This window comes from Arachis duranensis, chromosome 7 (genome assembly GCF_000817695.3).
Source record: "Arachis duranensis cultivar V14167 chromosome 7, aradu.V14167.gnm2.J7QH, whole genome shotgun sequence".
Lineage (NCBI taxonomy): Eukaryota > Viridiplantae > Streptophyta > Magnoliopsida > Fabales > Fabaceae > Arachis > Arachis duranensis.
In genome coordinates, this window is record NC_029778.3 from 63,253,453 (window position 1) to 63,267,554 (window position 14,102).

Below are 14,102 nucleotides of genomic sequence, written 5' to 3' on the forward strand. Positions count from 1 at the left end.
GATAAATATATTATTATACAGGTATAAAAAATATTTAGTGTATAAATAATATTTTTTATATATTTATATTTTAATTAATATAATTATGTTTCTTTCTTCATTAAAACAGGAATTTCTTTAAAATGATACACAATTTATTATATTTGTTATTTGTGTGATTAAAATATAAACTATTTTGATTGAAATTTTAATTTTTTTTTTGATAATATAATAGAAATTGGATAACCATATTTATTTAAACACACAAACATAATAATTTTTATATTTAAGTAAAATTTATTAGAATAAACTAAAAAATAACAAAATTATTTTAACTTTTATAAGCATAGAATAAAATACTCTTCTACACTAAATAATAGAATTTTACATATAAAAATTTTTAAATTAAAAATAATAACTATTAATATCAATAAATAAATATTAATAAATTTTTATAATAAAATAATATTCGTCCCGGATATGTAGCACGAGTTTTACACTAGTTGAGATTAAAGATCCAGCAAATATTTTTCCGTAAGTTTTTAGTTTTTTACACTTTAATTGTAGGGCATGAGATGTCCAGCAAATATTTTTACGTAAATTTTTAAATTTTTATTTTACTATTTAAAAAATAAAAAATAGGTAACTAATATATTCGATAAAATACTTTTTTAATTTTAATACGAGGCTAGGTTTTGTGTATTCTATGGTTATTGGGGTCTGGCGTGTATTACATGGGTGTGGGGCTGCGTAGGTGAAATCGGATGGTCCGATTTAGGGGGCATGTAATCGGACGGTCCGATTACTGGCGTAGAGGGTAAACAAATCGGACCGTCCGATTTGCGTACCACAGCCACGCGTCGCGCATGCATCAACCAGCCAGTGGACTCTCATGACATTCGAGTAATACCCCAGTCATCCATCCAAGTGCCCCACTTCGTTCAACACTCACTTTCCACCTTTCCATCTCTTTCAAACCCCATTCCGTTTCTTCCATTGAAGCTCCAGCAGAAGCAAAAAAAATCTAAAGAAGGGAGACCAAAATAAATAATGCCAAAGAGACGAAGAACAAAAAATGTTAATCGTCCAAAGTTACACATTGTTATTTATCTTGATTATTCTAATTATGTAAGTTTATTTTACTAAATTATTTTTTTAATTTAAATAGTAATAATTAGGTTAAGTTAAATATTTTATTCGAATATTTAGTTAGTGTATACTGTTAGTTAGTTCAAGTGTTATAGTTGTGTAAATATAATTAGTGAACTAAGTATTATAGATTATTTTTTCTGAGATATATTATTATTATTATTATTATTATTATTATTATTATTATTATTATTATTATTATGGTGGCTGTTAATTTAGTTTTAGGTTACTAATTTAATCTAGTTAAAATATAACAAAAATGAGGAATCAGTTATATAAATATAAATTAGGTATTATTAATAATTATTATTATAAACCAAATAAGATTTAGTTTAGATGTTAAAATATATATTTTTATTGCCGTCGACTAATAATAATAATTAGATTTAATTTTAAATTTATTTGAGTTTAACATTCTATTTAGACTAAACGAATGAAAATTGTTATTAAGAAATAAATAGGATTTAGATATTAAAAAAATAGTTTTGATAGAAATAATAGTAATAAATAGATGTATATTTTACATTTATTTAAGGTTCATTAGTTATGTTATGTTGCTTATGTGATAATGAGAAGGGTAGAATGTTAAATATTGTATGTTAATTAAGTATGGTTATGGTTGATTAATGTGATATATGGTAATATTTTGTAGGGTTCACGGATGTTAATATGTGATCATTATTTGCCACCGGATCTATATAATCCAATTGTGGAGAGGCATTTGTGGAAGATAGGATTTTATCACGTTTTTCAGATCGGAGTTGTCCAATGTTAGTTAGCATTAATTAATACTTCCTGTTGTTATTTTAGGTCATGTATTATTTTAATTTGCATGTACTATGTTCATTGGAGTTTATGTAATGAACTATTTTATTTGACATGTACTATGTTAAGTAGAGTTTATGTAACTAAATATGTTTTGATTTCGTATAACATGTTTATATAATGGGTTCAGATATTCATGCAACAAGATCATAAATTCATATAACAAGTTCATAGAATAAGTTCATACAACAAGTTCATAAATGTCAGACATACATATAACAAGGCCATATAATAGGTTCAAATAGTCATGCAACATCATCATAAATTAATATAACAAGTTTTATGTGGTTGGATCTGCACTTGCACCACCACGTTGACGACATCTGCTACGGCTGTGGCCCTCGACTCCACATTGCTTACAGCGCCTCGGTGCACGCAACATCCAAGTGTCCATCTCATTCAAGAAGCGGGTCATCTTTGGCCGACCTTTGGCAACACGTCTGAGAAACGGATTGCCTACGAATCGAGGTCCAGTATAAACAGGCCATATCGTCAGATTTTCTAGCGGCCTAAACCTTGCTCTGTAAACTCTTCGAATTTGGTCCATCTTGTATACTTCATGAACGTACACCTGCCAATCAACTCGCTGATTTGCATAATAAGCAAATACATGTCGACACGGAATGCGATCCACTTGGAATTCACCACAGTCGCATACTCTTCGACGTAAGTCGACTGCATACTCCACTCCACTAGGCATCTCACGTACCTCAAATACCTCATTCTGTCTATCAAAGCAACTAACCTGGATGTTTTCCGATGCCCGCTGATTTGCATGCAATTTAGTAGTCACAATCTCAGAGAACACATGTCCAGCATTAATACGAGCCTCAGCCTCGACTCTTTTTCGTGTGAACAACTCATTAAGCCTGTAAAACGTTGCCTTAACAAGTGCAGTGACTGAGAGATTATGCACTCCTTTCAAAATCGAGTTGATGCACTCCACTAGATTGGTTGTCATATGACCCCATCGGTAACCACCATCAAATGCCAAGGCATACTGTTCATGTGGTATCCTGTCTAGCCAATTACTGTACGCCTCACCGCGTTCGCGCAATCGCTGATAACGTATCTCGTACTCGCGAATCGTCCTCGAATATTTTGTGTTACACAAAAGGCCTCATCATAAAATCATGAATTATAACATAATATTAGAAATAACAAATTTGTTTTATTCAAAATTACCTATGTTGACGATAAGCTTCTGCAAGTACGGAGCCTTGAACTTTCTCAGGAAGTTTGACTCTATATGCCTGATACAAAACATGTGGAAAGCCCTAGGAGGAGACCAGGCTCCGTTACTCCGAACAATACCTGAGTTGATGGATTCATGTCTGTCAGAGATAAGGCCCACACCGTCACGCGTCACCACATGCTGTCGCAAGTTACTGAGAAAAAGTGCCACGCGTCAGATGTCTCTCCCTCCACTATCGCAAACGCAATGGTCACAATATTGTTGTTGCCGTCCTGAGAAACTGCAACCAACAGACAATCTTTATATTTTCTATACAAATGCGTTCCGTCTACCTGCACTATTGGCTTTCAATGTCTGAATGCTCTAATACAAGGGTAATAACTCCAGAAGACTCGATGTAAGACACGGATGTCAGGAACCAAGTCATCACCCTGGTACGCAGGCATTGTTTCAAAGTGAACGACCGCCGATGGCTCTTTGTGACACATGGCCTCAAACCATATGGGCAAAGTTCCATACGAAGCTTCCCACCCGCCGAAAATTGACTCCACTGCCTTCTGCTTTGCTAACCAGGCTTTGCGATAACTTACGGTGTAATTAAACTTCGACTGTACTTCCGCAATGACTGATTTGACCTTTATAGATGGGTCAACTTCTACCAAAGGCTTAATTGCTTCTGCAATTGTGTCGGAACCCAATTTCGAATGATCTTGAGAAATGGTGGCTCGAGTACACGTGTGACTATCATTGTCCTCCTTATCTCCCAGAAATACTTTTTGCACATTTTACTCACCTTGATCAGCCAGTCACAACCAGCACTGTACTGTGTACATTTAGCATAGAATGTTGTTGGCTCCGACTTGTACACCCGATAATCTACGCCTCGACGGATTGTGTAATCTTTTATTGCCTTAATCACTGCCTCCCTAGAACTGAATTCCATCCCCACGATGAATTCACCATCTGCTACAGCAGGAAACTCTGCTACATTCACACCACAAATGATGTATTCTGATTAATAATTATAAATTACACATATAAATATAAATCAGTAATTAAATATAGAAAAAATAAAAAATCAACCAAAAAACTAAACGCTAATTACCATAGTTAGCAGCACTGAACCGGTTATCAACCAGGTCATACGACTGGGTCACTAGTTTACCCGGTTGACCTGGTTATAATTAAATCAAATTATAGAATTATAAAATAAAATTAAAATTAAAATGAAAAAAAAGATAACACAATCAATATCAATATATCAACATATTTATATCCTATGGGCTGTTACTTGTTTTTAATTCGTGTCCATGTGCGGTCCAACCGACCAACCGAACCAGTCAGATGGCCGGTTCACCTGGTCCGGTCGAATCGGTCTGGTCAGTCAACCCGGTCCAGTCCGGTCCGATCCGGTCGAATCGATCCGCTCTGGTTTAACCGGTCCAGCCCCGATCCTGTTCAGTCCGACCCTGTCGAACGAGCTGATCCATTCCGATTTTGCCAACTACGCTAGTTACCAGATAAAAAAATCTTGCACAATCAACTACCATTTCTACTGATCACATGTTGGTCATGCTAGTTAATCAATCTATCATATTAATCTATCATACATTGTATCAAAACTACATACCTGCATTCATATACTCAGGAAATTCCGATGTATGCATGGCCTCCAAATCCAACGAGCGCATGAAAGTAGGCTTCACAAACGGATGCTGGTTTACTAGTGCATTTGCCACATCCGCCACATCTGCCTGCATAGTGTTGTCAGCCTGATCTTCGTCTCCACCCGGATCAAGGCATTCATAATTACTTTCGAACTCATACTCACTGTCACTGTTATAATTTTCTATCTCAATATTCCGGTCTGCTTCCGACTGCTCGAACTCACTATACAGCCCGATGAACGACATCCGTAAGTGGGTTTCCATGTACACTGAAAACATATCCTGCATGCTCGCTTCATCGGTTACATATTTGGTTTGAAACTGAACGAACCCACCAAATACAGATACTGGGTTCCTGTACAAAATGCACGATATTCTCCTACGTATCTAAGAATCCATCTTCTCACAAATTACACCTTTTAATTCTTCACACGACAACGTGAATGGAATAACAATATCCAATGGATTTTCACACACAAATTTTACACCTTCAGTTGTTTGTAATAAAATCTGCCTATGATAATAAACCTTTAACAATACTCTATCATTCATTATGATATACTCACACACGAAACACTCTCAAACTTGGAAAAATAGGATTTTCAAACAATGAAGATGAGAGCTGGTTCGAAACAATGAAGAAGAAGAAGAAAGAATTAAAGGGGTTTTAGAGGAGAGATTTCAGAGACTAACAAGAAATAGAGACTTCAGGTAATGTTGAGGTATATATAAAACCAGAAATTGGACGGTCCAACCGCATCTCAACAGTAAAGTTTTATTACGCATTGAAATCGGACCGTCTGATTTTAATCACATTCGAATTCAAAATTTTTAGCATGCAGCAAATCGGACCATCCGATTTTAGTGAACCATTCATAAATATTTCAGCCTCATGTAATTGGACACGGTCCGATTACTATGTTCAAATTCTCTCATTACCCACAAATTATATCGTCCGATTTGTGCACTCCTTTCTCCCCAAAGAAATCGGACAATCCGATTTCCAGCCCCTATTCAGCCAAACTGTAACGTTGAGTTACACACATCACATTATCATATTAAAATCAGCATCACTGGTTGTGAGTGCCCACAAGAAAGACAATAAAGATAACAGCCATAGCTTTGTTTCCAACCCCAACGAGTCCACTGGCTTCTTCCCAGAAGCAGTACTCCTTAAAAAAGTGAGCTTTTTTACGCACACCAACTGTTTGTTTAATTGTTTTTTTTTTCTTTCTCGTTTTTCTGTGGGTTTTCTTGCGTTGAGAACAAGATACCCTTTTGGATATTCGTTCACCTTAAGCTTCTAGCGGTATAAATTGCTTTGTTTCTATTAGTACTGTGCACTTCTAATGATTGAAAGTCATTTCTTTCTATTGTAAAAGCAAAATTCTTATCTGTTTTCTGTTTTGTTCAAAAGGAAGAATTTCAATCATGATAGAAGGTAAAGAAATGGATTACTTTTCCTACTCTCTTTTATAGGAAGAATTGCTAGAGTAAGAAATTTTGCCAACTTTAGAACTTGCTAGATTGTATGATATGATTATTGAGGATTGACTCTTGGATGAATCATTAATTATACAGTTATATATATACTATTTAGTTTCTTCCAACTATGACCTTGATTTTGGTGAAGAATTTGGGGAGTATTGTTTAGGTGTGTAGCATGACATAGTTTTTGGGGAGACTCGGAAGGAATATGCTGCATCCTTTCCATGTTTTGTATATATTATTCGGTTTAGTTGTTACTTGTTTATAATCTGTATACGGAGATTCGAGAAGGATTATGTTGCATCATTTCCATGTTTTGTTTATATTATTCTGTTAGTTTTTTAGAGTTGGTATTTGTTCTTTGTGAGATGGAATTTCTCATTGGTATGGATGTTGTGTTTTTATCTATTTTCAGAAATCAATCTAGGAAGATGGCAAGGTTCTGCCGGAGTTCGAAGATGCTGAAGAAAGTGAGTGGTTGTGTTTCTGCTATTCATTCAGTTCTGTTCTGTCTTATGGATTACTGTTCCCAGACTATTCGCTTTTCCTTTTTTTATTTTTTATTTTTTTTTCCAGGAACACTTTTTGAAGCACTTATGCTTGAGCTGGATAGCGATACGAGTGTTGATCAAAGTATGTTGATTTGTTTACCTTTCTATTAGGAAGAATTATAAGTCCTTTTTAGTTAAAGACAAAGAAAATGGAATTTCTTTTGGTTGATCAATTTCCTTTTCTATAAAGATAGTCAAAATTTCATATGTATTTGTATCTATCGATGTAATTGAACACAGCTGGTTGCTAAATTATCTGTTTTACACGAGTAAGTGGGAAAATGAAAGAGCTTTTTGCCAATGTTTGTCTAGTTCTGATGGAGAAAGTAAAATGTTCTACCTTACAATGTCTTGCTTCTTTGTCTGTGCAGTGCGCCATTATGAGATTGTTTACTTGATTCATGAAAAGCACGAGGAACAAGTTGCAGCTGTCAACGAGAAAATTCAAGGTAATATTTTCCTTTACATGTGTGTATATTTTTAGCCATTCATGTTCCCTGAATGCCTGTAGAATTACTTCAATAGTTTTCTGTTTGAGTGTAACTGATCCGTCTAATTAACTCTAATAGATATTGTTTTTAACCGTACTTTGCTGAAACCCAAGTTACTTAACAAATCATAATCCTTGGTAGGCATGCTAGGTTTTGATTTCTTTGTTCGTATTCATTCAGTAGGAAGACATTGTTATGAGAAGGAAAAAGAAAGAAAAAAGAAACCACTAAATATACTTTATCCTCTTCAGGGGAATATTGGGAGTTCTATATGCTCCAAGGAACTGAGGGTAGTAAAACGTAAGCTGTGTGAATTCATAAACAAGTAAATTGTTAATTGGATTCTTCCAAAGATGCTAGATGTAACAGTGGTTCTTGTAAGAATTCGGAAAAGTTTTCTGCTATATTTAGCTGAGTTTAAAGTTTATGGGTTAAGATTTGCTAACAGTGATTAGCAAAAGTATCTTTTCTTCGGAGACTACCATCCAATAGAAATAATAGGACTTATTGCATGTTATGATGGATTGTCATATAGAAATGGAGTTATGGAACATGTCAGCAATTGAAATTGGAAATTGTTTTATTAAGGATTCTTTTCTTTTCTTTTTTCTTTCATTGTGATTGTTTTCCGGACATGTTCACAAACATTGCATACTTTTTGAGGGAAAAGAAAGGCACAGTGTGGAGATTTGGTGATTGAGGTATGAGAAGGCTGGCTTACAAAATAAAGAAAGCTAAAAATGCACACTACATTTTGATGAACTTTGAGTTGGACGCGAAATATATCAACAAGTTCAAGACAATATTGGACCAAGATGAGAGAGTTATTAGGCATCTTGTGATCAAGAGGGACGAGGCAATCACCGAAGATTGTCCTCCTCCTCCCGAGTTCCATACTCTGCGCGCTGGTGCAGATGATGATTATGATGATGAAGGATATGAAACAGAATATGATGAGGATTTTGATGATGATTGGGATGGTGAAGATGATGATGATGGCGAAATTATCATTGTGGATGATGATGATGATGGTAGAGATCATAGAAATGATACATCAGCAAATATGATACAGCCAGATAGGAAATTGAGGGCTGGGAACGTAGCTAGGTAGATGTTAGTATGTTACCTTTATTTTGTTTCATAGGAAAAAATGCAGAGCAATTCTATACATTGTACCTCTAATTAAGCATATATAGATCCAAGCATATATAGCTCTAATTCCATTTTTAAAATTTTTCATTTTTCTGATATATAAAACCATCCTTATATATCTCATTTACAAAATAATTTTTAATATCCCGTTTACACTGTAGTGTTCCAGTGTAAACAAGATAAGAATACATCACGTATTCTTGTAATAATTTTTAAAATTATTTATTTTAGTAAATAAATAATTTAATTTATCTAAATAAAAAATCCCAATATCCATTCTATTTTATTCATTACCACTAAAAGAAAACCTACAATATCACCACTTTCATTTTACTCCACTCCACTTGATGGCATTTTTTATTGTCCTTCTGAAACGGGTTAGTAAAAAGCATTGAGCAACCATTAGTTGCAATCGGTTCAGGGGGTGGTTCTCCCTCAATTGAAAAACCAGCCAAGGTTCTCAGGTTAAATTAACAATAACTTCTCCATAGCCGCCAGTTAGCAACAAAACACTGACAAAAAAAAAAAAAAATTAACAGCTAATCATGGGAAGCAGGCATGCATGCTCCTCTTATGTCTCATCACCCATTTTTATGGAATTCACTGGGGACTTTAGCAGCTTCTTCAGCGACTCAACTATGCTAGGAAGAGATGGGCGATCAGCAGGGTTACTGAAGAAAAGAGCAACGTATTAGAAATAAGGAAATGATGCAAATCCGAGAAGACAGAAGTTAATAAAGCAAGAATAAAAAACATGAACTCCTGTGTGATATTTCCAACATATTTTCCTTAAGAACTCTACAGAGTTTGATGTGCAAGGCTAAAGGACCAATTAATCGACACTTACTCGGCCCAACATGATTCCACAACAGATGCCAATACTGGGGAGATGTTTGGAGGGAGAGCTAGCCTTCTATTCTGGAAAGCCACAGCTCCAACGACCTGAACACACAAAGGACGATTATTTTTACAAAATCCAGCAATCTTGTTGTCATTGATGTAAGAAACTATTGCAAGAATGATTGTCCACAAGAATCTGCAATTCGGTATGAAAATGTTTACCTGGGCAGGGCCAAGTCCACTCCATGGTTGTTGCAGGGTTATGAGTTCCCACATGATGACGCCGAAACTGTAGACATCAGACTTCTCATTCGAAGGTTCTCCGCGAAGAAATTCTGGGGCCATCCATTCAGGCTGAAAAGAAAATTTAGAGTGTTACACACTAATTGAAGTTGAAGCACCGTGAAGTGAAAGATCAACCTGCAAAATATTAATAGAATAACCGCTTCAATGTTAAAAGGAACTTCCTCCAGATCTATTCCAACATGCACAACCTACTCGACCTAATTATACAAATGATGAATTTATCCCTTAAGGCACAGCTGAATAACAAGGTACCTTTTTCCCCGCCCAAGATATCAAACTGTCATCAAATATACAACCTCACGGGCAAGCATTAGGCACACTTGTGTATTAGAATAGTTGAATTCTCACTACATAAAACTTGAAGTACTACTCAAATCCCTTTCCTTTCCCTATGAAGCAGTGAATCACTCACCAATGAATTAGAAAACAACTAAGTCTAAATGATTGATACCATCATGCATATGGGCATAATCACTTGATCAGAGTAGAGCCTTACTGTTCCAGCAACAGATTTTGATGATATGAAAGTGTTCGCCTTAAATCTGGATAATCCAAAATCACACACCTGAACAGGAAATTATGAAGAAATCAGACACACGCTAAAAATTCATCGAAGTTTCACGGAGAACTCAACTGCAAACCAATGTCATTATACCTTTACTGTCCAATTTCTGTCCACCAACAGGTTTGGAGATTTCAGATCCCAGTGCACTATTGGAGGTTTTAGACAATGGAGATAATTTATCCCTTTAGCCTGCGATCAGACAAAGACAATCTAATATATCATCAAGGACTACAAAATCCATCAACATGTAAGAATAAGAATAACTGATATACACCACATCTAAAGCCATCCGTAGTCGTCTCCTCGGATCAAGAATTTCACCAGATGCCGGCCTATGTATCAGGCGGTATAGACTACCCCTGTCAAAGATACCAAAAAATGTCAGTAAGACACTTAAAACACTTCATGCAATAGAGTTCAGTAAGACAGTTAAGTCATGGTAGGAATCAGATGTAATACCGAGGCAAATACTCTGTGACTATAGATAGATGGGGACGTTTCGTAACCGCACCCATGAAGAGCACCACATTTGGATGCCGAACACGTTTCATTATTGCAACCTGAAGGAATGAAAGTAACATGTGAATGTGTCTTCTCATTACTAGATAAGCTTTGGGCCTCCTACATCTGAATAATTATCATATCAAGATAAAAACAAAACAATTCGGAAAAAATGTAAACATTTATATGGAAGAGAAATTTATCCAAGTAAATGATCTCTTAGACTAAATAAGAATCCATGATCGCCATTTAATATGCATGCTTGCTTTCAAGAAAGACGGGGCAATGACCATTTGATCACAATAATTAACATTTGAATAAGTAATACATTTCTTGATCCATCACACTAACCTCTCTTAAAAACTCCTTCAACTGATCATCATGGAAATCCTGAACTGTTAAAACCTTGACAGCAACATCCTATAATGAAATTCAACAGATGAGGAACCCCAAAATGAAAAATAACATGAAAAGTGATAGGCTGCGTAAAAAATTCATATTCAACACAAGTTGCTTCCATGGTTACATATAATCAGAGTCATGGATAAACTTATCCACTCAACTACAATCAAACGGGCTTTGGAAGCTTTATGACTGCGAAGTCATTAAAAAGAACTTCCAGATAAATTTGCATGGAGTACACCAGCATCAACTTGATGAAAATTAGGTGCCTAAGAGAATTTACCGATCCATGCCATTCAGCTCGGTACACTGTCCCAAATGATCCTGCATAAAGTGGGGAAAATAACGAAATTGAGGGTCAAATGAGTCTATTTTGTTCCTTCAAAGATAAGTAGATGGGCAAACAGAAAATTTACCAGCACCAATACGCTCTTTGATACGTAAATCTTCCCATGCTATCTCTAGCCAGTCCATTGCAAGCGATGGTTCAAGATTCACGTATCTTGGAATATTTCCAGAACCGTGGTTTTCATGTTTATTGCCTATCTTCTCTGGTGCTGACTGGTTGGTTGCGCTCTGTATAGATTGCTTAGAAATGGTTTTTGCTTCAGAATTTTTCTTCGTAATGATCTCATTGTTGGAAATGCCTTGTGCCACAACCTCATCTTTAGCAATTCCAGGATATTCATCATATGTTACAGAGGCTGGACGAACAGCTTCAGAAACACCTTCATGAAAAGAATGGATAATTAATAAATCCCACAATTTCACATTTTACGTGACTACATTTAAATCCAAAAAGAGATGGAAGTTGGCATACCTCCAGAATTTTGATCAACTGAAGCAAAACTGGAGTTCTTAAAATTTTTCAGCAAATTAGTATCTTTTCCTTCAGGACCTTCCTGTACACAACCTGTAAGATTTGAATTTACTGAACGGGTACATGCTTCACCAGCCAGATATGGCGACTGGCATTCCTTTAAATGAGAAATCCGAAATGGAGAAGGAACGGAAGACAAATATGCTCCATTGATCGAGGAATCTGGCCCGTGGATGGTTCCTGGTTCTCCGACTAGGTCCACAACATATTCCCTGTTAAAAAGGAATTTAGATAATATCACAATCCATTGACAACAAGAAACAGATCCCAAGGGTATCATAAGCCGATCTACAAACACAGTAATAATAATTAGATTGGAAAAGCTCATAAGGCACAACTCACGAATCAAATCCCAAAGAAAAGTAGGGATAAGCCTATATAAGTCACAAGCCAACACAGATCTGAGGAATCCATTGACAGCAATATTCAACAGGGTTAATAAGCATATATAAGTCACAAGCCAAGTTCCGAAAACCAGCAGTCTGAATTTCTAAACAGAAAATTACAACGATACAACTTATAAATCAACGTGTGACTCGAAAATCAAACGTGCGATAACATAAAATTTAAATAGGAGAAAACGGAAGCAAGTCGGTGAAAACTGCTGGGGAAAAATTAAATACATAGCAGAGAAACATTATTGTTATGGATTGACATTACTATCCCAACTGTGAAGAAGACCGAAAGCTAAAAAATAGGTGAAACTGCAAAAAGGGCAGTAGCCATTTTACTAACCTTAAGTGCTGCCTATCGTCTTTAATCTTGACAAGACAAGAGGATCTATGATCTGAAGCACAGTACCTGCAACCTTTAGCAATGCGACATGGCAAACCTACATAATCTGCCAATCTCTGCATAAGAAAAATTCGACAAACCAAATACTAATCTAAGATCAGCTGAATCTGGAATAATAATCCAATATTCATGCATTCTCGTGTTGCTACTATTTTGATCATGCAACATAGTTATACCAGGTGAATTCTAGTATGACGTACTATGATTTGACTATGGTAACTATGCAAGTATTGTTAATAGCAACATTTTTTTTAAAGCAAAACCTTTTAAAAAACAGCGTAACATAATCATAGAATGATCCATACTACATACTCATATATAACAAATAAATAAATAAATTAATTCAGTGAACGAATTTCACCTTAAAGAGAATGGCGCGATGCCTACACAGACCAGCAGACAAGCTTCCAATGGGAAGCACAACGCATTGGTAAAAACTTATCAACCTCTTGCTTACCCTATTCCACCGGTTGTGCAGATCCCCTTGCTCAACCGGAAAGGTGCCCCTTCATATGCAAAAAACAAACATATATAAATGAAATAGAGAAACGGATATTCAAGAATGCGATTAATTTAGTTTCTCTCTCGAGTCCTTACCCCATGCATATGGCAACTAGCTTCCCAAGTTGCTCAACCAGCGCCAACGAGTTCTCCGATTCACAATACAGCTCCTGCGCTTTATCCATAAGCTGCTTAAGCCGACAGTCCTCGTGCCTATCAATAACGACAACCTCGATCGACGATTCGCTCGGCTCAACTGCTTTCAGCGCCATCAGCGTAGGCAGCTTCTTCCCTTCTTCGTTCTCGTTGCACATCACCCACAGGTATGGATTCATACCCAGTATGTTGTAAAAACCATCCGATATCTTATCCGTGTACGACAAGCACCCATTCACCTGAACAACACACAAAACGCACTCGAACATTCAGCGAAGCCAAAAGAAAAAAATATGTTGATGGTAAAGTAGTGTCGTTTACCCATAAGCGATAAGAAACGGATTCAGCATCCCAAGTCTCGGTTGCGGTGATGAGAAAGGGTTCCGTGCTGAGGCTTGCTAAGCAAGCGAGCCTCTTCGCTAATGCGACTTGGAGGTAGTAGCTTTCTTTGTACTTTCTAGCATAACTGTTATCGATATTGTTGTTGCGATCTTGCTCCTCTTCTTCGTCGTGGTGGTGCTTCCTTGTTGCCTTGGAGGAGTCGTCTTTGATGTTAATGGTGTTAATGTCGCTGGAAAATGTGGCGGTGCCGTCGAACGTCGTCGTTCCGGAGAACAAGCTCCCGGCGTAGCTGCTTCCACTCGACAACCGCGGCAGCG

General features: G+C 36.3%; 2 protein-coding genes and 1 pseudogene across 2 annotated transcripts in view; 1 reads left to right on the plus strand and 2 right to left on the minus strand.

Moving 5' to 3' along the window:
• Positions 1-2,233: 2,233 nt before the first annotated feature.
• On the minus strand, positions 2,234-5,103 carry LOC107459315 (uncharacterized). The gene is made up of 7 exons (XM_016077524.1): positions 4,779-5,103; positions 4,254-4,322; positions 3,962-4,159; positions 3,519-3,920; positions 3,323-3,428; positions 3,139-3,206; positions 2,234-3,072 (listed from the first exon to the last, which is right to left on the minus strand). The coding sequence occupies exons 1-7, from the start codon at positions 5,101-5,103 to the stop codon at positions 2,234-2,236; spliced, it is 2,007 nt and encodes a 668-aa protein (XP_015933010.1).
• Positions 5,104-5,651: 548 nt separating this feature from the next.
• On the plus strand, positions 5,652-8,602 carry LOC107459314 (protein REGULATOR OF FATTY ACID COMPOSITION 3, chloroplastic-like; annotated as a pseudogene).
• Positions 8,603-8,794: 192 nt separating this feature from the next.
• LOC107459349 (serine/threonine-protein kinase CTR1) overlaps positions 8,795-14,102 on the minus strand; it is a 6,315-nt gene continuing 1,007 nt past the window's right edge. Inside the window, 15 exon segments of the mRNA XM_016077576.3 lie at positions 8,795-9,168; positions 9,345-9,439; positions 9,560-9,691; positions 10,140-10,208; positions 10,299-10,397; positions 10,483-10,567; positions 10,668-10,768; positions 11,061-11,129; positions 11,395-11,435; positions 11,528-11,839; positions 11,932-12,203; positions 12,727-12,842; positions 13,148-13,292; positions 13,384-13,682; positions 13,765-14,102. The exon segment at positions 13,765-14,102 is cut by the window's right edge and continues 8 nt beyond it. Of these exon segments, the coding sequence (XP_015933062.2) occupies positions 9,069-9,168; positions 9,345-9,439; positions 9,560-9,691; positions 10,140-10,208; positions 10,299-10,397; positions 10,483-10,567; positions 10,668-10,768; positions 11,061-11,129; positions 11,395-11,435; positions 11,528-11,839; positions 11,932-12,203; positions 12,727-12,842; positions 13,148-13,292; positions 13,384-13,682; positions 13,765-14,102 (2,273 nt within the window). The 3' untranslated portion in view covers positions 8,795-9,068.